At 40.4% G+C, this 19,996-nt stretch overlaps 1 protein-coding gene across 8 annotated transcripts in view; it reads left to right on the top strand.

Moving 5' to 3' along the window:
* Positions 1-944: 944 nt before the first annotated feature.
* STXBP5 (syntaxin binding protein 5) overlaps positions 945-19,996 on the top strand; it is a 100,164-nt gene continuing 81,112 nt past the window's right edge. For all 8 annotated transcript variants that reach the window (XM_054162740.1, XM_054162738.1, XM_054162739.1 and 5 more), the window contains exons 1-2: positions 945-1,524; positions 3,308-3,405. In XM_054162740.1, the coding sequence (XP_054018715.1) occupies positions 1,372-1,524; positions 3,308-3,405 (251 nt within the window). In that variant the 5' untranslated portion in view covers positions 945-1,371. The remainder of the gene's footprint in view (positions 1,525-3,307; positions 3,406-19,996) is intronic.

Genomic DNA, 19,996 nt, shown 5'->3' with positions numbered 1-19,996 from the left:
GAGGGGTACGGAGGATCATAACCCTCCATGAACCGTGACTGCTGTTGGAAACACTCCTCTCGCCTCGTTCCCAGCACCACCGCCGCTCCCCGTGCTCCGTCAGCCCCACCGTGAGCAAACTCCACAGGGGAATCTACCGGCACTGCCCCGGCGCGTTCTGACCCCTGCCACGACGTCCAGGCCGCTGCCGGGGAATGACGCGCAACTCCCCCCGCCCCCGGAGCCGCGAGGAAGATTTCCTGCGTGTAACCACATGGGAGGCGCAGCTCCCTCTGCAGGAGGGGCCGTGCGCCTCCAGCGCCGCGCCAGCGGCAGGGACTGTGCTACCCACGGAAGCCTCCAGTCGCTGCCGCCACCTGTTACCTGCTCCCGCCTCCGTCTGGCCGGAGGCCAAGACCCAGCACACGGCCAGCCCGGTGCCCTCGCTTGCCGCGCCCCACCCGTACCCTTCACGCCGCTCCGGCCTCCACGCAGCGCGGCACGGCGAGGGGGGGGGTAGACACCCCCACATCCGGGTGCCGGCGCTCTTAGTGCACATGCGCGGCCTCCCCCCTGGTGCGAGAAAGAGCGCCGCGGTAGTTGCTGTCACCGCTCCTCCCCGGGCGCTGCGCTTCCGCGTTGTCAGGCAAGGGGGAGCGACGCGAGGCGGGGGAGGCGCCCTCCGCGGCAGCAGGAGGAGGAGGATGGTTGTGGGGGCGGGCGGTGGCAGTAGCAGCTGCCAGCAGCAGCCGGGAGAAGCCCCGCTGGTTACTGGCTGGCGGCACACGCAGCTCTGAGGAGGCAGAGGGTGCCTGAGCTGCGGGGAGGGCGCCTGCGAAGGGGGGAGAGACTGCGGCGGTGGCGGGGGGGGGACCGGCATACGCACGCACACACACGCAGAGACGGATGACAGCGGTGGCCACAGCTGCCACAATGTGAGGGCGGGGGGGTGCGTGGGGGTACGCGGAGGCTCCGTGGAGAGAAGAGGCAGCCCGCACACCTCCGGCGGCGGAGGGGCGTCCGGGGCGGGGCCGGGCGGGCCCGGGGCGAGCCGTGCTCGCCGGAAGGCGGGGCGCGGAGCGGCCGCGGGCGGCGGCGCTGGTGGGGCTGACCGGCTCCTGTTTGCTTGGCTTCAGTCTCCGTCTCCGAGCTCCCGAGCCCCAATGAGGAGCATCTCTGCGCTGCCGGACTGACGCCTGGCCGCCCGCCCCGCAGACGAGGAGGAGCGCTGCCCCGCGGCGGAGAGCGCGGCACCCCTGATCGCGGGCCGCCCCTGCACCGCCCTCCCCGACGGGGGCTCGTCTGCCGCCTGCGGGGTGGGCGGCGCGGCGCGGCGGGCGGCAGTGACAGCGCGGCGGCGGCGAGGCCGGGGGAGCGCCGCCGCCGAAGACCATGAGGAAATTTAACATCAGGAAGGTGCTGGACGGCCTGACAGCGGTCTCCGCTGTCGCCTCGGCGTCGTCCACCGCGCAACAGCAGCAGGCGGGGAACCGGGAGACTGAAATCCAGGAGACTCTCCAGTCCGAGCACTTCCAGCTCTGCAAGGTGAATGAATGCTGCAGCCGAGCCGGCTGGCGGTGGGCGCTGCGGGCTGTGCCTCGGTACAGTCCTCACTGAGCCTGCCTGCCGCTCCTGTTTACTTGATTGGATTTATTATTTTGGGAGGAGGAGAAGGGAAGGAAGCGGTGGATGTGGCTGTGGCTGTGCAGGTCTTGTTGGATTTCCGTAGTCATCTTTCCTGGAGAGTTTCAGGGTTTGTCGTCTTTTAGGCTCTTCCAGGCGTGTAATATTTACTGGGTTCATGAAGGCTTCGTAGAAAGAGTGGGATGGATGGGGGAAGCAGTGATATCTAGCTGTAGTGCCGATCTGATTATCGCGGCATTTGAATACAAGCCTCCTCTAATGCCCGCGAAGGACGGGGGATCTGTCGCTCTGCATTATTTGGAGTGCACTTGTCCTGTTCTTTTGCGCCTGTAAAAAAGGCTGTAGACGTTTGTGGTGGTTTTGCTGCAGTATGTTGGCAAGTTGCATTTGCTATTGCAAATCTTCTACAGAGACAGAGGAGAAGTTCCTGGTTTTTTGGGTTTTGTTTTTAAATTTGCTTGTGCGGTTTGTCTGCACACTTCAGAAAATGATGCAACGAATTAGTCCACCAGCTGTACCAAGAAGAATGAAAACTGATTTGAATATCAATACTCATTTTATCTTTACAATGCACCCATGGCCTGGCTTGATATGGATGAGCTTGTTTGTGGATTCTTCTCCTTGTTTTATCTTGTATTGCAGGCGTTTCTGTCACTTCTGCAAGTTGTTCATAAAGAACATGGGGAAAAAATGGGGCTGGTAGCAGTTAGATTTTTTTCACTGTGAAATGCTGAGAGTTGTGGAGTATGTCTGCAACTTCAGCAAAGTAAAAGGAATGTATCAGAAGTCTGCTATGCATTTATGAGATCTTAAAATAACTTTTAAACTAAAGATTTTTAAATTGATAAAGCTAGCTTTAATATGGCTTATGTTGTGTACGTTTATTAAAGGAAATGGGAGTAGAGGACGCTTATGGTCTTGATTCTGGTTAATTGCAATCTCGGAAGTGTAATGGAGTTGTTTGGTTAGCCAAGATGAATTTGGTAATTGACCAAAATGCTAAATATGGCAATGGCTTCATATTAAGAAGGACTCTTAAGACTGAGGTTTTATTTTTCTTTGCTTGGTGGACTGGTTTTAGGTTTTGTCTCTTTTGGGGGCTGTTGTGTTTGTTTTTTTTTCTCTAGAGTGTAAGAGATTAGTTTTGTGGAGCTTGGGTTGTTTTGTTGGTATTTTTTTTTTTTACTTATTTGTGAATATAGGAGAGAGTTTGCACTGACATGTGGGACCTGTCAGGTTGAAATAGAGCCAATTCCCAGAAAAGCACGTCTAGTAATTTGTAATAGTTCTAATGACAAGTCTGGTTTTGTTTCCAAACTTCCTAGAAACATCTCTTCGTTAGAGCTTAAAATAAAATTACTTGGAGAATGAGGTAGATGGTGGCGGGAAGAGAGGCAGGGAAAGCTGAGTTGATAAAATCCTTGCACATAAGAAATGTAAAATTTAAACAGTTTCAGGAACTGTAACTGTCATTTGATGGTCAAGGTTGCATGAGTAATTATGAGTTTAAAATCTTTCATAATTGGTTCATGCAAGACAACTGATCTTTCTCAGTCTCTTCAAATGCATTGTAATTCTTAATTATGATTAACATGAAATCCTGTTCCCTAGCATACAGTATTGATTCTGTTTATTTTTGGTCTGCTGCTTGACCCACCATTACTGCGGTGATATGGCTTATTAGACTGTCCGCCATGGTTTCCCCTATCAACCTTCAGCTTTGGCGTTTGATCCTGTTCAGAAAATACTGGCCATTGGGACGCAGACTGGCGCACTAAGGCTGTATCCTTTTATGTTCTGAAGTGGATATAGTGCATCTCATCCAGGTGATCTTTTGAATCAGCTGCTGGAACCATTCAGAAGTCTGGTGGGAACCAGGTATGCAAGAGGGGAGAAGTTTTCTTACGTTGGCACATGGCTTGGCTGTTCTTTGTGTCACTTCAGGTTGTGTTAAATATGAGGTATGTCTACTCGGCTCTCATTATCTCAAGGTAATATATTTCATAGAGGGTTACTAGTTTATTGACAGTTCACTGTATCTGATTGCAAATCTGAAGAGACCTGGGCTGAGCTCTGATCTGTTGTATCCTCTAGGACTGAAAAACTCTGGTGGAGATTTTTGAGTGTGGTGGATTGTTGCTTTTTAGTTTTGTTTTGTGGGTTTATTCTTGAAATAAGCTTTGTAATATTGTCATTGCCTGCTGCTGCTTCTCTATTGCCAAAAGATGGTTTCAGGTGGGAGATACTGAAGGAATTTCATCTCATTTATTAATTATTCCAAATGACTGACATGAACTGAAGGAATTTGTGGAATAAAGCACCAGTAACCCTGCTTCTTTTTGCTCACTAAAAAGTGAACTACCCATATGTTCATAGCCATATGGTACTATCCAAGCCATGTAATAATGCATGTATTTAAACTTTTATTTTTAATGGAAGGTGCTGTGTAGATTCTTTACTCCATGCTACCATTACCCAAACATTTCTTTACAACAAAAGAGAATTAATTTCATTTTCTGTTGTTCTGAAACTAATTGAACTCTGTCCTTTTAGGAGAAAGCTTAGGCCACCTTGATAGAAAAAATGGACTTAATTCTCTTTAAACTGTAGGTAAATCTTATTTTTGCTGCCTTAGTCTGCAAGAAGAACTTTTCCTTTTCTGTAGCATCACTACTTCCTAAGGTTAATTGTGTTGAGAGAATTGTCTTTTACAAGTTGAAAAATTAGAACTTAAAGATAAAATCTGAGGCTTTAAGAAGAGGCTGAAGAAAAGTAACTTGTATGATATCTGTGATACCTATTATGGACTCCTACAAAGTATGTGTAAGAGTATGACCATTCAGTGCTCTTAATACCACATTTTAAAGTGCCCTTACCCCCATAAATTTTGGTTTAACAAGGTGATAAAGTTGATTTAAATAAAGGAAGTGTAAGTGGGGGGTGTTGTTAATTGCTCTTATGTTGGTAGAACAGATGAGAAAACAGAGACCTTAAAGCAAGAATTTGCTTGGAGGAAAAGGAGGGATCAAAATATACCTGCTTAGAGCTTACTTGTAATTTTAGGCAACATGATGTTGCAGTTTGGGTAAAGACTTGATAAAACCTGTTCACTGGCGCTCATCCATGGCTACACATGGGTTGTCAGAGTGAATTGCTTTCTAAATCATCAAGAGAAGTATTGCACGATTGTGATGTGATAAACAGCTCCAGTAACTGACACTGTTTCATAAGGGAGAAGTAGTTTTGGGCAGAGGCTGAAAGGTTGGTGATTCCCCCTAACTTGAAGATGAGTATGTTTCTCTGTGCCTTGATACAGATCTTGATTCTTGGAGGAACTGTTTAAAAGCCCTCAAACTCAGATGACAGGTTATCCCTGTGATCCAAGAACGCTGCAGTAATTGTCTTCTGTGATTACGTGCTCTTTGGGATAGAGGAGTGCTGCCAGAAGGAATAGACTTGGACTAGCCTCTCACTTTCCAGGTTTGAAAAGCACCCTTTAGGAAGGAGTGAAACTTGCAAGATGTGCTTATTTCATTCTATTGCTGAAAGATAAAAGCACAATTGAGAAATGTTTGTTATCTACAGGATGATTTAACCATTAAGATTTTTACAGACAATGAGTTAAGTGCAAGGTTTCATTGAAGTGGGAGCCAGTTACTCTAAAGAGCTTCAAAAGTGTCTTTAACTGAAAGGAGTTGTGGACTAGGCAGACAGTCAGTAATGTGGTATTCACGGAGAGTAAATCCTGGAGGTCAGGAAAAAAAAAAGTCCCATTTTTCTGCATTCATGCTGTAAGTGTACAGAAGTAAAGGAATGATAACACTTCTTTCATTGCCTACAAGCAGATGGGAGCTGGGTATCAGTGGTTTCCGTGCATCTTGCCAAGCCTTCGTTTCCTTCTTACAGCAAGTAAGTAATATGGGGAGTTGTGAAAGTCTTCTAGAAAGAGTGTTAAAGAGAATAGTCTTAAATCAAAGAATGAGCTTACATGTTTTATATGTCAGTAATAGGTGAAGGAATTCATATTACAGTCCAGGTTGACTTTGGGCCATTTATCAGCTAACCCCTTCACAGAACATGCTTTCTGTGTTCCAGCAGCCTACAATTCAGGTATTTTAATTTCAAACCCAGTGTTGATTATAACAGAATGTGATCAAGAATTTTAGGACTCTAACCACTAGTGGAGGAACAGAGAGCATTCTAATACACAACTGCTAAATATTGTCTCTAGTATTGATACAATGAAATGTAAAAATAGAATTAGAGTCTTCTGAAGAACCAGAATCTGTAGATACAAATATTCTGGGAGTCCACTGACTTAGTGTATACTATTTATCAATTTGAGATAAATATAAAATAACATCAATACTTTGTAGATTCAGAGAATTCAATACAGTAATTGTGAAAATGAATTGTGAAACTGAGTAGCTTATTTCACTAACTAGACTAGAGGTATAATTACTTTTCTTTTTCCTCTTTAAATTTTCATCCCTGATTCCAGCCCTGGTGGGTTAATATAAGAGGAGAGTTTTGTGGAGTTGGTGACTTAGTGTGCCAGGGGCAGGACTTTGCCATTCAATACATATAAGCAACAGCTGGTTCTTGATCTTGCAGTTTTAAGAGGGAGAAAAGTCAGTAAAAATATTAGGAGGTGACTGCTTTTAGTGTGAGGCTTAAACTTTGAGTCAACAAAGTTACTGTTTTGGATTATTCACTATCTTAACTTAAGCAGTGTATCCCTTGTATTCCTTTAAAAAACCAAAATCAACAGACAAAGCCCAACCCAGATTGTGTATTTCCAGCTCTTACTTAGTTAGAAGAATTAAAAGTGCTTCCGAAGCAGTCTGGTAGAGCTCAGATACTATTCTTAAAGTATTTTGTCCCCTCCATAGAAAAGAGCAGTTTTAGCAGTTAATAAGAAGGCCTCTGTTCTAGTTTTAGCTATGGACAAAAACTTTTCTTTTACTGTGTATGAGGAAGAGTTAAGGTGTATAGCTTAGAATGCAAACCTTGGAGAGAAGCTGGACCAGCTACTCTTAACTATAGAACAGCCATCTGATGTGACCCTCTCCCTCACATAAGGATCTGTTGAAGGTAGTTAAACCATATGATTCCATTTTCTGTGTTTCAGGGGAAATTGTGTGATGTGGTAGCACAAGAGCAGGAGCAGAACACTGAATGACATCAAATCTTAAATTTATTTCTTGCATACACCTACACAACTGATCCAGTTGCTAGTCTGAGTTTGTGGTGCTGATCAGAGGACACTTATTCCAGTTGCTTAAGGCTTTTGAGTGTTGGCTAGTGAGACATTTCTGCCTCAGGCTCACCCTTCTGCACAGTGCTGGATGCTTGTGGGTGTGTTCCCCAGGGAACAATTGTGCTCACTATTGATTTCAGACTGCAGTGGTCAGTTTAAGCTCTCCATGGACTCATTTGTCACTGCATGCCAATATCTTTGACTTCCATCATATTTACAGGGTTTTAGCTGTGTTACCGGGGTGGTTTTAATTTTTTGACCTGCTGTCCCAAATATGTTAGGTATCAAGTAGTTAAAAGTTCATGTGTGCTTTTGTGAAGCTGGCACAGCTTCAAGCAGGAGACTAGAGCAGATGGACTGGGGAGGTCCTTTCCAAATCAAATTATTCTGTGGAATATACCAAAGCCAAACTAAACTACTGTTTTATAGATTGTCAGGTTTTTCTGGTATTTGTACACTGAAGAGAGTAGTCTTAACTTTTGTCAACATTCTTCTGGACTTTGAGCAAATCTTCCTGTTTTGGGAAGTGAACGTGGGTAAAGTTACTAAAAATACTGCAGTAGTGCCATGCCAGAGAGACTTTGTGATTATCTGGTAATAAGGAAAATATTTGTCTACCTTACTACCCAATTTACATAGCATAGTTTAAAAATAAAACTGCTTTGCTTAAAACATACATTAGTCTCGCCACATTTCTGTTTCTAATAAGACTACCACATTTCATGTCATACCTTCCAGCACTTAGTTCACGTGCATATCTTTCTTTCAGTGAAAAATTCCCATTCTCTAAATAAAGAAAAACAGCTACATTTGGGTAATCTGAAATTCAATAAGGCCAAAATGCCGTGATGAGAGATGTAAGTCTGAAAGTATGTATTTATAGCAAATATGTCCTACATAGCTATAACTATATATAAATACTTCAGAGTAAATAGGTTGATGTGCTTTTTTAAATTCATGGTTACACTTGTTGGGAGACTTGGTGTGCTGAGTTTGGCTGGCATAGAGTTAATTTCACAGTAGCTGGTCTGGGGCTGTGTTTTAGATTTGTGCTGAAAACAGTGTTGATAATTCAGGAATTTTTTTTTTTAATTGCTGAGCAGTGCTTACACAGTCAAGGCCTTTTCTGTTCCTCGCTCTACCCCACCAGTGAGTAGGCTGGGCATGCATAAGAAGTTGGGAGGAGACAACTGACTTTAACTGAAGGGATGTTCTGTCTTCAAGTAACTGTTCCATGTGATGTAGCTGGACTTTTCTGGAGATGGCTGAACCCCTGTCCCTCAATGAGTAGTGAATGGATTTCTTATTTTGCTTTGCTTCTGTGTGGCTTTTGCTTACCTATTAAATTGTCCTTAACTGATGAGTTTCTCACTTTACCTTTCTGCTTCTTGCCCTTGTCCCACTGCATGGAGTTGGTGAATAGCTGTGTGAGACTTAGCTGCTGGCTAGCGTTACATTATGGCATTCCTTTTCCATGCCCATCGTGAGGCTCAAAGGGTTCAAGATAATGACAGATTTGATTGGAAATTGCTAGATGAATTTATAGCTGTCTAACCATTAATAAACAGGCTTCTATGCTTGTCATGAGGCTTGCTTGCTTTACTGCACGTTGGACTCTAGTGCTTGCTAGTGGCTGCTCTTTGCTTTTACTCTTTGAACTGCTTATCTTACTCTGCTCTGCATAGGAACATTTTGGTAATGGCAGTGATGTGCTTGAGCTGATAGATGGCCAGAACATTGTTGCTGTTCAAGTGCTGCTGTACTGGACAGACTGGAGCTCCAGTGTGAACTTAAGTCAGAGGCACTGTGATTTGTGTATGAGTCCATGCAGGAGCAGGTCACCCTTGTGTCTGATAAGCTCATGCCAGAGCAGGTACATCTCAAGACATCTGTGGCCTTGGCTGTCTCAGAGCAGATGTACCTCTGATAGGATTGTGATCCAAGGATGTGTCCATGTTGGAGAAGGTACACTTTGAAGCATTAATAGGCGTGCAAAAAACGCAGTCTGGAGCGCCTCAACCTGTGGCCATGACAAAGCAGGTACTCTCCTGGTGGGACTGCAGGCATGGGAAGGCCATGGTGGAGCAGGTATAGTGCTTGAGGCTATTATGGGTATGGTCATGCTGGAATAGGTGTACCTCAAAGTGACTGATACTGGATTAGTCTATGCTTTAGCAGGTCTTTGAGGGATATATACTGTATATATACTGTAATTCTACTAAGCATCTTTTAGTACTAACTGCTTTTTATTCAAAAATACTTGAAGTATAATTCTAAGTCTCATACTATAATTAACAAATAGGAACTTCAGAATGGAAACTTTCCTTCTCTATAGGTGTGTTACTGGCAGAGCAGAAGCCTAGTGGATATAGCTTTGCAGCTTCAGGCTTGCTGGGCCGTAGTGAGCTTAGGGAAGGTGATCTCTTCAGAAAGCAGGCATCGTTTGCAAGTGTTACCATAGTGCTGGTGCAGCCTGTTTCCTTGTACCTTCCAGTTATTTGTGATACACTAAAGGTGGTATGGATTGTGCGACTTGATGATATTAGGGATGAAATATAGGAAACTGGACAGCTGGGACCTACCTTAAGCACTGTACTAGAAGTCTGAAAGCCTAATTCAGTAGTCTTGGCATTTTGGTGGATTCGTTCTTTCTCAGTTCCATTGGAAAGGCATTTGGAACTGAAGTAGCATTATTGCAGGAAAATAAATGGGCAGTTCCAGCAAAGTCATGTCTAGAAAAGCAAAAACAGTTTGTGATTTGACGTGATAAATCTTGAAAGCACAAATCAAGATTACAAACCTTTCTGAAGAGAACTTCCTTTTTAGCAGAGATTTTTCCAACTGCATTATTTCTTCTAAGCATCCAGGTGTTTATTTTCACAAAAGTTTCACAAGACAAAGATATGCATTCTTACACATTACATTTAGGGTGACTAAAGTATCCTTATTTTTTTAATTGTTGTTCATCTTACCAGTTAGCTAAGACTAAGGACAGTGGTTTCCCATTTTGAGTTCTTAGCAATTTTGAGAAAATTGAATACTGTGATGGGTCTTTAATCTCTAGGATCTTATCTTTTCTTTTTGCTACTCTTGATGTTGCCCTTCTTGGACCATACTGGAAACTGGTAATGAAAATTTTTTTGCAGAAATGCAGATTCTTAGTCCTGCATCTGTTACATCTGATTCAGTAGACAAAGCTCTACTTCTTCCAGAAATGTAAATATTTGCTATGAAGTGTATCTGTTTGGCAGCCTGAGGAAGAAGTCTGTGGTACTTGTGAACCAAAACCACATGAGAGCGCATTTGCATACCCACTGCCAGTATGCTGTCTTGCAGCAGCAGCTTTAGCTGAACTGTAAGTTTAAATCGTGGTATCTCAGTTGGTATTTGAATTACCATCTCAAGCATAACCTCTTTTATATTAAATTGGTGGTAACTTGGGTGACCTTTTTAATGTCAATGCCTTTATAATATTATAGCTTACATGTTTATCAAAGCACTAAGTTACTACAGCTACCTGAAGGGGGATTGTAGCCAGGAGGGAGCTGGTCTCTTCTCTCAGGCAACCAGCACCAGAACAAGAGGACACAGTCTCAAGCTGCACCAGGGGAGGTTTAGGCTCAAGGTGAAGAGAAAGTTCTTCACTGAGAGTCGTTAGCCATTGGAATGGGCTGCCCAGGGAGGTGGTGGAGTCACCATCCCTGGAGGTGTTCAAGAAGGGATTGGACGTGGCACTTGGTGCCATGGTCTAGTCAAGAGGTCTGTGGTGACAGGTTGGACTCAATGATCTTTGAGGTCTCTTCCAACCTTGGTGATAATGTGATACTGTAATACTTCTGTTGACTTCCAGTGCAAATACAGGTGAAGGTCTAATGACATAATTTAAGTCTCTGGCAGTGGTACTTGTAGTACTGAATTTAGGACCGGTTTAAAATAAGAAAGGTATTGGAAATAGCTGAAACTGAAATATTTTGCAAGTGAGGACTGCCATAGAGTGGAAAAATTCCTTATTTGGTAGATTTCTGAAATGTGTAGCAATGCTGTCAGCCTCTGGATACTCATGCTGAGTCCTGGTTCATCCTGATTTTTAATGAAATTACTTTTTCTGTGTCTATAACTTAGCCTGATTTGACATGATGATGTTCAGTTGAAGACACTCTGCCACAAATGGGAACCATTTTGTCTTACAGTTAAAATCTCTCCTTGGCAAGATATTAAAAAAAAAAGTAATTCTGGTTATTGATAGTTCTTTGCTGAGGCAGCTCTATCAGTTGATGAATTAAGACATTTATTTTAGTGTTTTCATTAGTAAAATTCTTTTAACTGATGTTCAGGAATAGGTGTTCCCAAGCATTTGTCCACAGCAGTTCTACTCTCTACTGTACTTAGGCATTTGTCATTTGCTTTGAATTTTACCTTAATTGTGAAAGTAGGTGAAACTTGAAATGTCTGTTTGCTAGTATAGCAAAAGTGCAAGATTAAGTGCTTTGAGGAATGCTAGGCTATGCTGGTTGAGCTAATTAAAATGTATGAAACAATTATTTTTTTGTAATAACAATGGTGCTTATCTTGTAATACTTCAGATTGTATTTTTCCAAGTATTGTGGTTAGCAAAATCTGCTACTTAAACTTCTCTGTGGAACACTGACCATAGAATGACAGCAGTTACTAAAAGCAACCTTATTCTTTTTTACTGTATATCATAGAATTTTGTTTTGTAAATGCCTTCAAAAAGTAATAACAACCTCATTTTTGCTTGGGCAAATTGAAGCTTAATTTCCTTCTAAAATTGAGATTGTATAACTGTGGTGACCACTGCTTCCATGTCCAGAATAAGTCTTAGCCTGTCTTACTGAAATCATGTGGTGTTCATAAGAACAATACTGGTGGAGAAAAGAGGTTGGGTTTTTCTAGCAGAAGGCTATAGACCAAACTCACCCTTTTGTGAAAATTCCAAGAACTAATGGTCTTTTCCTTTTCCTGTATTCTTGCTAAAATTTTTCACAAAAACTGTTCTAACTTTGGAAACCATGGAGCTAAAGAAAGGATGCACAGATCCAAAGAAAGCAAAATGTTTGTACTTCCACTTAGTGGGGTAGCAGGAGATTGTATTGTATAACTGCCTCTTGAAGTTCCTGCCAGGCTCATCCTTGTTACATTGGGATGATTTATTAAACACTCAAGAGCAGACAGCTAAAGTGGTAATTTAACTGGTATCCAATGATTTTTGTAACCTTTTCTACAGAAGGTCCTGTCTGTTTCCCACCTGGTAACACCAACTTGTCATCATCAGCAGATGGACAAAAGCAATTTGTGTTTTCCTACTTGCTTATTAGGGAAAAAGGAAAGAATTCTGGTTTTCATGATGATAACATTAAATTGATAGGTTTAGCATTTTATTTTGTTGGGGTGTTGTGGGTTTTTTTTTTTAGCATATGCTCTATCCAGTCTTACTACCTTGTTAAACAGAGCAGATGTTCATCTTCACAGTTGAAAAACAATCTTGGCTGAACTCTGCAGTGTTGATATTAGAAGTACAGTTACTGAGCTTTAGTGATGCTTATTAATATGCAGACAGGCTGAAGAGCAATAACTTACCTGGAATTCTCTTTTGTGTTCCAAACTTGTGCAGTGAAATTAGCTTTGCAGCTGCCCTTAAATGTCAGATGAAAAGGGAAGTTACCAAAAAAGCCACCAATAAACTTCTATTTGTGACTAAATATAATGAAATTTCTTGTTGGCACGGTGAACATCTCCTCTTTCTTTATAATAATTAGATGGGAAATATAATGCTTTGGAAAGAAATCCTGATGAGTTACCCAGAACAAAAAGACATTGAGTAGCCTACCTCTTTAAAATAGTCTTTAAGTCCCTGTGTTTTTGTATGGGTTGTTGGCCAAAGGAAATAAGTATTCAGATAAGGGCAGTATTCTTTGTGAGGGGCAGTTCTCTTAATCTTGTTTTGTACTTGCTTTTGTGTCTTGGGGGAAGATGGAGGATGGGGACAGCAACAGGGGGACAAAACCACACACACAAAAAAACATAGGTCCAAAACCTTTTTTCAATTACCCACAGCATATGTAGCTGCCTAGGACTTGACAGAGACATTGCCCATTGTTTTTCCAGCTGTGCCCTGTGAACAATACTGTGAATATACTCCCAATTATGTTAATAGTCAGTGATAGTATAAAAACCACAAATTACAGTGGAATTTAGATTGTCCTGTTTTAGAGGATGCTGTGAGGAAGAGGTAGTAGGAGTTTACTTTTGTAATGTTGTTTCTTTACTTACTAGAGTAGCAAGGGAACAAAAAAAAACACCTTAACTTTGAACTGTAGGGTTGTTGGGTTTTGTTTCAGGGCTCTTTTCTATATTAAAACTGCCAATAATTTCCAGATCAAATTAAGGCTGTTCTGGGTAAAAGATTAAAAAAAAAAGTGGGCTGGGGGTAGTGTTTCCTGAGAGAACCTTACTGACTTTTGGGCTGTTCTCTCTGCAGTAAGAACTGCCGTTTTGCATTTTAGCGTGTAATAATCGGAAGCAGTTGCAGTCATTTGTGGTAGTCATCTTGCACATAGCTAAGTGCATTCTGTCACTTCCAGCCCGGGTTTTGTGATGACATTTGTGTGGCCTCTTTTACCTTGTATAGTTTTCTGTAGAAAAAATTATCAGTTTGAAATGTAATAAACAGCTTAATGCAGGGAAGTTACATGTAATGCATTCAGTGTAATATTAATGTTAACAGCTGTGAAAGCCTCTGTTAGAGCAGTTAGCAAATAAGGCTCTGCAGAAATAAACTTTTAAAGATCTGCAAGTACATAGATAGTGACAGTTGGTGCATAGCTGTAATTGAAAAGCAAAGTGATCAATACTTGAATGCATCAGTGTATTTGGTGCTGCTCTTTGCAGCAAAACTGATTTGTGTTTGCAGCACACTCTAAATAAAACTAGCTCTGTTTTAGTAGTGGGCATTACAATTCTGAAGGGGACAGAAAGGTGATGATACTTGCCTTAAATGTCTTGTTGGATTTTCTCCATTATAAAGCATATATAGGCAAAAAAAGAAAGGCTGTTAGTAGTTTTGCACCTGAGGGTAAGGTCATCTGTTTTGGCTTAATCGGCGGTAGGAGTGATCACTCAACACTTCATCTGGCTGATAGAAGCTGCCTGCATTTAATTTCAGTAGATAGAAGTTAGACAGATCCTTAAGATTTTTTTAAAAACATAAAAATATCTTAACACTGTTATGCCTTATATGCTCAGAAGTGATCTTATCTGTCTAGTGAACCCTGGACTGGACAGGTTAATTAAAGGCTTTAGCTATTATTTCAGTGAAACACTTTTAAAGAAACAGTTTATAAAACCAGTAGTATTTGGGTGTTACCTACCTAGAGGCTTTTATAGCCCAGTTAAAGTTGAATTGCCCTTTATAAATGTAGCCTTCCTTTATTTTCAAGATTAATTTGAGATGATAAGGGATGCTGCAGAAACTAAGAGATTACATCAATTAAAAGAATGCTACTTACTTGTTTCTTTTGTAAGTTTTGTGTGTAATTTCATAGTAATTTCCATATCTGAATTCAGGTTGATAATTATAATGCTGTATTATATAATAAACATAATACACTATATATAATAGATACAATATATTAAATAAAGAGCTAGTTCAAGACAATCCCATTTTCGAGTCAAACATCACAGCAGTCAAAGTAGAAAGCCTTTAATCAGTGGTTAAGTTGGTTTTTATCTTCTTTGAACCAGCTACTGAAACCTGTTTTTTTGATTTGTTACCAAATCTGCCCAACAAACTTGAAAGAGCATGGTAAACAAAAGTCATTATTTTGTCCACATTAAGTCATGTATTTTCAATGGCATGTATTGAGAGGAGGGTAGCTAGAATTATTGAGAATAGAGTGGGTGCCTTAAAGAGGATTAACAATGCTTAGTTTCCTCGATTTGGAGAGGAGGAGAACGGGTAAATATGTTCAAGGATTGTAAAATCAAGATGGAAATAGTTAAAATGTATGCTAAGCTGTCATGCAAAAAAAGTAGGGAGTATTCAATAACACACTATTAGACTGAATTTAAAAATACAGAAAAAAATTTTTAGTGTGGATATAATGAACAGTGAAAATTTGTATTTTTGGGGGGTGTGGGATGTAGTGCCAGGCCATACTGGTGTTTCAGGAGAGGAATGGTCAAACTCAGATAATGGCTCAACAAGCAAATGCTGAAGGGGCTAGATGGGAATTTGTCCTCTAACATACCTAGTCTGCCAGGAGGGTTTGGTTTTGAAGGGGATAGGGAATAGGCTGAAAAAAGTGGCCAAGCTTGTGTGCTCTCCTTCAATGTTAAGTGCTGCTGTAGGAAAACAGTCCTAGGATGCATGGACCTCTGGCTTGAGTCTGGTGACTATTACTCTGACTCTTATCATTGGAAAGAATTCCTTAAGTATGAAGTTCAACAATATTGTTGCACTAACTTAATTTCAACTTCGTACTTCACATCTGTAATTCATTTTTATTTTTTTTATGAACACCAGTTCAAATTTTCTCAGCTTTTATGGTTTGCTAGCAAGGAATTAATCTTCACTGCTTGAGCAAAATTTGCCAGATGCTTGAATAGTTGCTGAAACACTTTCTGTAGTATGGTAAAAACAGATTACCAAGATTGGTGTGATGCAATCGTGGGCCTTAACGTCAAGGAAGCTGACACGGAAACTTGAGTGTGGTTATCGCCCTGTGATCTGATCATGTTCTCTTCCCTCACTTTTTTTCTGCAGTGGAGGATACTGCTGCAATTAGAACAGAGTGCTGAGCAAGTTCAGAAAACAGTGGCTTTGAGAATGTTTTAAAGGGGGGGAAAAAAACTACTTTGTGCCATTCTTCAAATTAACAGTGCCATTATAGTAGCTGTATCCAATTTGATAAAGAAGATGCTGCTAACACTTGCTGCTCTGATCTACAGAGAAATGGATTGGCATTTTTAGGAATAGAATCTCATCTGGTATAGGAAAGCTCAGTCTGTTCTTGCAAATTATTCCGGAGTTCTACTTTTATGTCAAACTTAACATTAGCAGCTATCAGTTACCAAACAGGCAAAATAATTAAAAGCACAGTTTCAAAACTTTTTTTTGTACAGCAAACTATGTAGGCAAACCCACCAAAGGTATAGGCCTTTGTATTCTGAAACTTCTCATTGTCTTCTATAGTACATTAAAAGTATAAAATTGTAAATTATATAAGCATGCTTAACTTGGAGGGAGTTTGCTTTTGCTGCAATTAAAACCAGTTGTTGATACTCATTAGTGCTGTCTCAGTGTATTGATTGAAAAATCTTTAAAGATGGTCAGTGTAACTGCGCTCTGGATGATACTGAGTCATTATTAAATACACCTTCAGCTCCTCATAAGAACTTCAGAAAATATTTAGTAGTCTAATGTATGTTAGTAGCTTGGTTCTGGCCAGAGCTATTCGTGTATTATTTCTCTGGCTACTTTTTTAGAATCGTTTGTTTTTAAGGACTGCTCATGGCAGGGAGGTAGGAGTAGAGGATGTCAAGAGCTTCCGACCTAAGCTATTCTATGGCTACTAATAAATGGCATTTTGCATCTTGTGGGGTTTTTTGTTGTTTGACTGGAATGCATATATCAGCCTATTGTGCTGGATTATAGTAAAACAGACTTCATCCTGAGGTATGTGCAACAGGCCATAGAGATTCTATGAAGAGTTTGTTCCTCTTACAGTTGCTATTTTGAATTACTAGAAATTACTGGTTAATAGAAGTGATTTCTGCTTGTCTTTCAAAACCTAGTTAGTTTGTCTTTATTCTAAACATATGTGATTTTAAATGTGTGCAAGTGACTCTTCTCTTGCCTAACAATTCTTAAAAAATACTAGTTCAGAGTTTTTGTGTGTGCATTAGCACAATCTGCTTCTGGTGGACTTAATTGTAGCTCTTTTCCACCAATAGTTCCCAAGAATGTATCCATCCTGAAGAGGCCATCTAGGGTGGTATGGGGTGAATGATTTAACTTTTTTAATCTTTCTCCTCAGCCTCAAGAGGATCAAATTTCTGTGTGTGTGCAGTCTGGGAGGAGGGATAAGGCTTGGGTTTGTTTAAATGTTTGTGTCCCAACTGTGCAGTCTTGTTTACTGCACATTGAATTCAAGGACTTTTGAGCAGACTCTGAATGTGTGGGCACTTGTAGGGTGATTCTTGATTAAACAAGCCCGATTCTTTCAACCTTTTCTAGAGGCTGAAGTTGAGAACCTGGGCATTCATAGGAAAAAAATAATAGTAAACAGACTTCAGGTTGCAGTGCGAGCATATCAGTTGATGTTTTTTTAATAGTCCTTTCTTGCAGAAAACCCCAGGATACTTTGCAAGAAAAACGCCTTCAGACTTGTAGTGCTTCAGAGAATTAAAGTGAATCTGCTTGCAGCTGGCCAGTAAAGATTCTTTCTGCATGGGAAAATACAGTTGCTTTTTCTCTTAATGTCTGAGTTTAGGTCAGGTGGAACTTTTTACTGTCACAAAGTCTAATACTTTTCTTAATTATTTTTCTCCTAGTCACCCAGAGCTACTGACCACTGTAAATAAACAATGGGATTCTTTGTTCCTGTTTAAGATTAGTGTTTTGATGTGCTAACATTTGGAAGAAGAAATAAACAAACTACCACTCAAAGTAAGGGTAGTATTTATTAATGTCTAACTTCTTTATAACCAAATAAGAGAAACAGATTTCTTCCATGTTTCTGGTTTGCTTGTTTGTTTATGGGGTTCTTTTGCCCTCCCCCACCCCCCCTTTTTTTCCCCCATTCCACTAAATGTTTAAGAACATCATCACAGTAATTTAGTCTGACAGATAGATATTTGAGTCCCCTTTGTTTTTACTTTTCACCATGCAAGGCTTGTAGTGAGTTGTGGTAGTTGGCTGAAAATTGCATCACTGGTTTCCTATTGTGGTTTTTTTTTTTTCATGGAAAGTGTTACAGAATTGAACATTCAAAACTTTTTCTTTGTAGCTGACTAGAAAAGGCTGTCTGACACTCAAAACACTTAAAGCACTTTAATTAAAACATTTAAGCAGTGAATTACAGTGTCGATGCAGGTTCTGGGAGATGAACAAAGCAGGTCTGATCTGACTAGGCACATTAGTTTTAATGATCTGGATTTGCTACTTAAAAATCATCTTGAGGTTGAATGAAGAGTCCTGTTCCAAATAATAACTTTCTTTCATCTGACGCTGTGGATATTGTCATATTATGACTTTTCTGAAGCACTGTTTTCTGTAGCTGGAAGTTTCCTGAAGTAGATGGGAAACCTAGTCTGCTTCAATACTGTAACATCAGGTTTTGACACTAAAACCTCAGTAAAGCTCTGGACTGTTCTGGTAGTCTACCTTAAACAATGACTGATTATTTTCATTATTTAATTTTTATTAATGTTTTTTTTTTTTCAATGCTATTTGCAGTGGGTACCAAAAAAAAAAGTTCAAACTTCCTCTAATTTTGAAGGCATTTTTTTCTGAGGAAACTGGCTGTATTTCTCTTCAGGCACATCTTTGTGCTTGAAACTGCCATAAGTAACACTACCTTCAAGCCATCATATGAAGAGAATGGGGTTTCCCCTTGCACCTGGAGCAAGGAAGTTATAGGAAGTGAATTGTAGTATATAGATATTAATTAATTTGGGTACTTTTATCTATAGGCCACAGATGTTTTGCATCTGAAACCTGCTATAGTACACCTGTATCTTTAGTATAATTACCTGCATTCTAACTTTTGAAATGCTTCACATAAAGCTTCTTATTTTAGGATGTTGAGGTAGTGCTGCCACCTTTCTCTTTTTGATTAGAATGTGGGCCCAATCTGTGTTTTTTGTCTTTATAAAACTTAGAGCGAAGTATTACTTGCAAGACTTCTTCCCTTCTGTCAGAGTTGATCAAAATGCCTCTGCATCTGGAACAACTGTAATAAGGAGAGTGAAGATGGGATGGTTAGTGTTAATGCTATACTTCAAATTTTAGTAATGTTGAAGAACTGCAGGTTTTAATGCCAGTTCTGGGTTTTGTCTGGCAATTCAATTCAGATCTTTCTAATGACATTTGTTTGTTTTTGGGTTTTTTTGAGACTGTTTTAAAATGAAGCAAAATAATACAGAATGTTTACTAGTTACATTGAGAGAGTGCATAAACTTTTAAAAATAAATAACCATAATACATGTATTGATATATCAAGTTTGCATGAGCAACTTCTAGGGACAATGCCAACCTTTGAATAGTCCATCTCAAGTAGGATTTCTGGTAAACACAAACCACAAATACCACTTTGTGTAACATTGACATGCAGCACTTTTTGTGCTGTGAAATACAGCTGTGTGCAATAGCTATTTAGTCCAGATATTTTGCTAACTTAGAGATATTTCACCAAAATACAGTAATCTCTTTTAAGTTTGGCATGTAATAAACTATTTTTCAAGTCCTATGAAAAGCACAAAAAATTGAAGCAGCATTGAAAAGGAACTGATTTTGTGTGTGAAAGTAAGAATTTTAGCTCCAAGGTACCCCTTGTTTATGTGAGGACAGTTTCCTCTCTCTTGATTTTGGTGGAACAGTGCCATCTACTGAATTGCTTGAATTGTACCTTAGTTTTTCATTTGTACTTTCGAGCAAATATTGAATAAAATTGTCACAGCTACTTTGATAGTAATGAAATGGTAAGTTATTCAGTTCCTTCTAGTTTTCAAAATCACCAAATTTATGCTATAGAAGAACCTGAGGAGGCTTAAAATACAATTGAAAATGGTGTTCTTAGAACACTGTATTACAGAATACTTGAAGTGTGGGACAGTTATTGATAGAGTAGAGGCTTATGTTTGAGTGTCATTTTGAAATGGAGATGATTTAAGATCTCTCTGTACTTACGCCTTTGAGCAGACTTCAGGAAAACTCTCCTGAGACCCATTTATTTGCGATATGTTTGAATTAGGATTTAGATACTGCTAGGCAAAGTATTTAAACAGCAGTATCAGCAGTGTTGCTTGTGAACATCACTTTGGGTATGTGGAAGATCTAGCTTGTGACTGCTAGCAGTAGCGAGTCTGGGAGCA

The sequence above is a fragment of the Dryobates pubescens genome, chromosome 6, assembly GCF_014839835.1.
Source record: "Dryobates pubescens isolate bDryPub1 chromosome 6, bDryPub1.pri, whole genome shotgun sequence".
Taxonomy (NCBI): domain Eukaryota; kingdom Metazoa; phylum Chordata; class Aves; order Piciformes; family Picidae; genus Dryobates; species Dryobates pubescens.
Note: the sequence above shows the minus strand (reverse complement) of the source record. Positions and strands in the feature narration are given on the sequence as shown.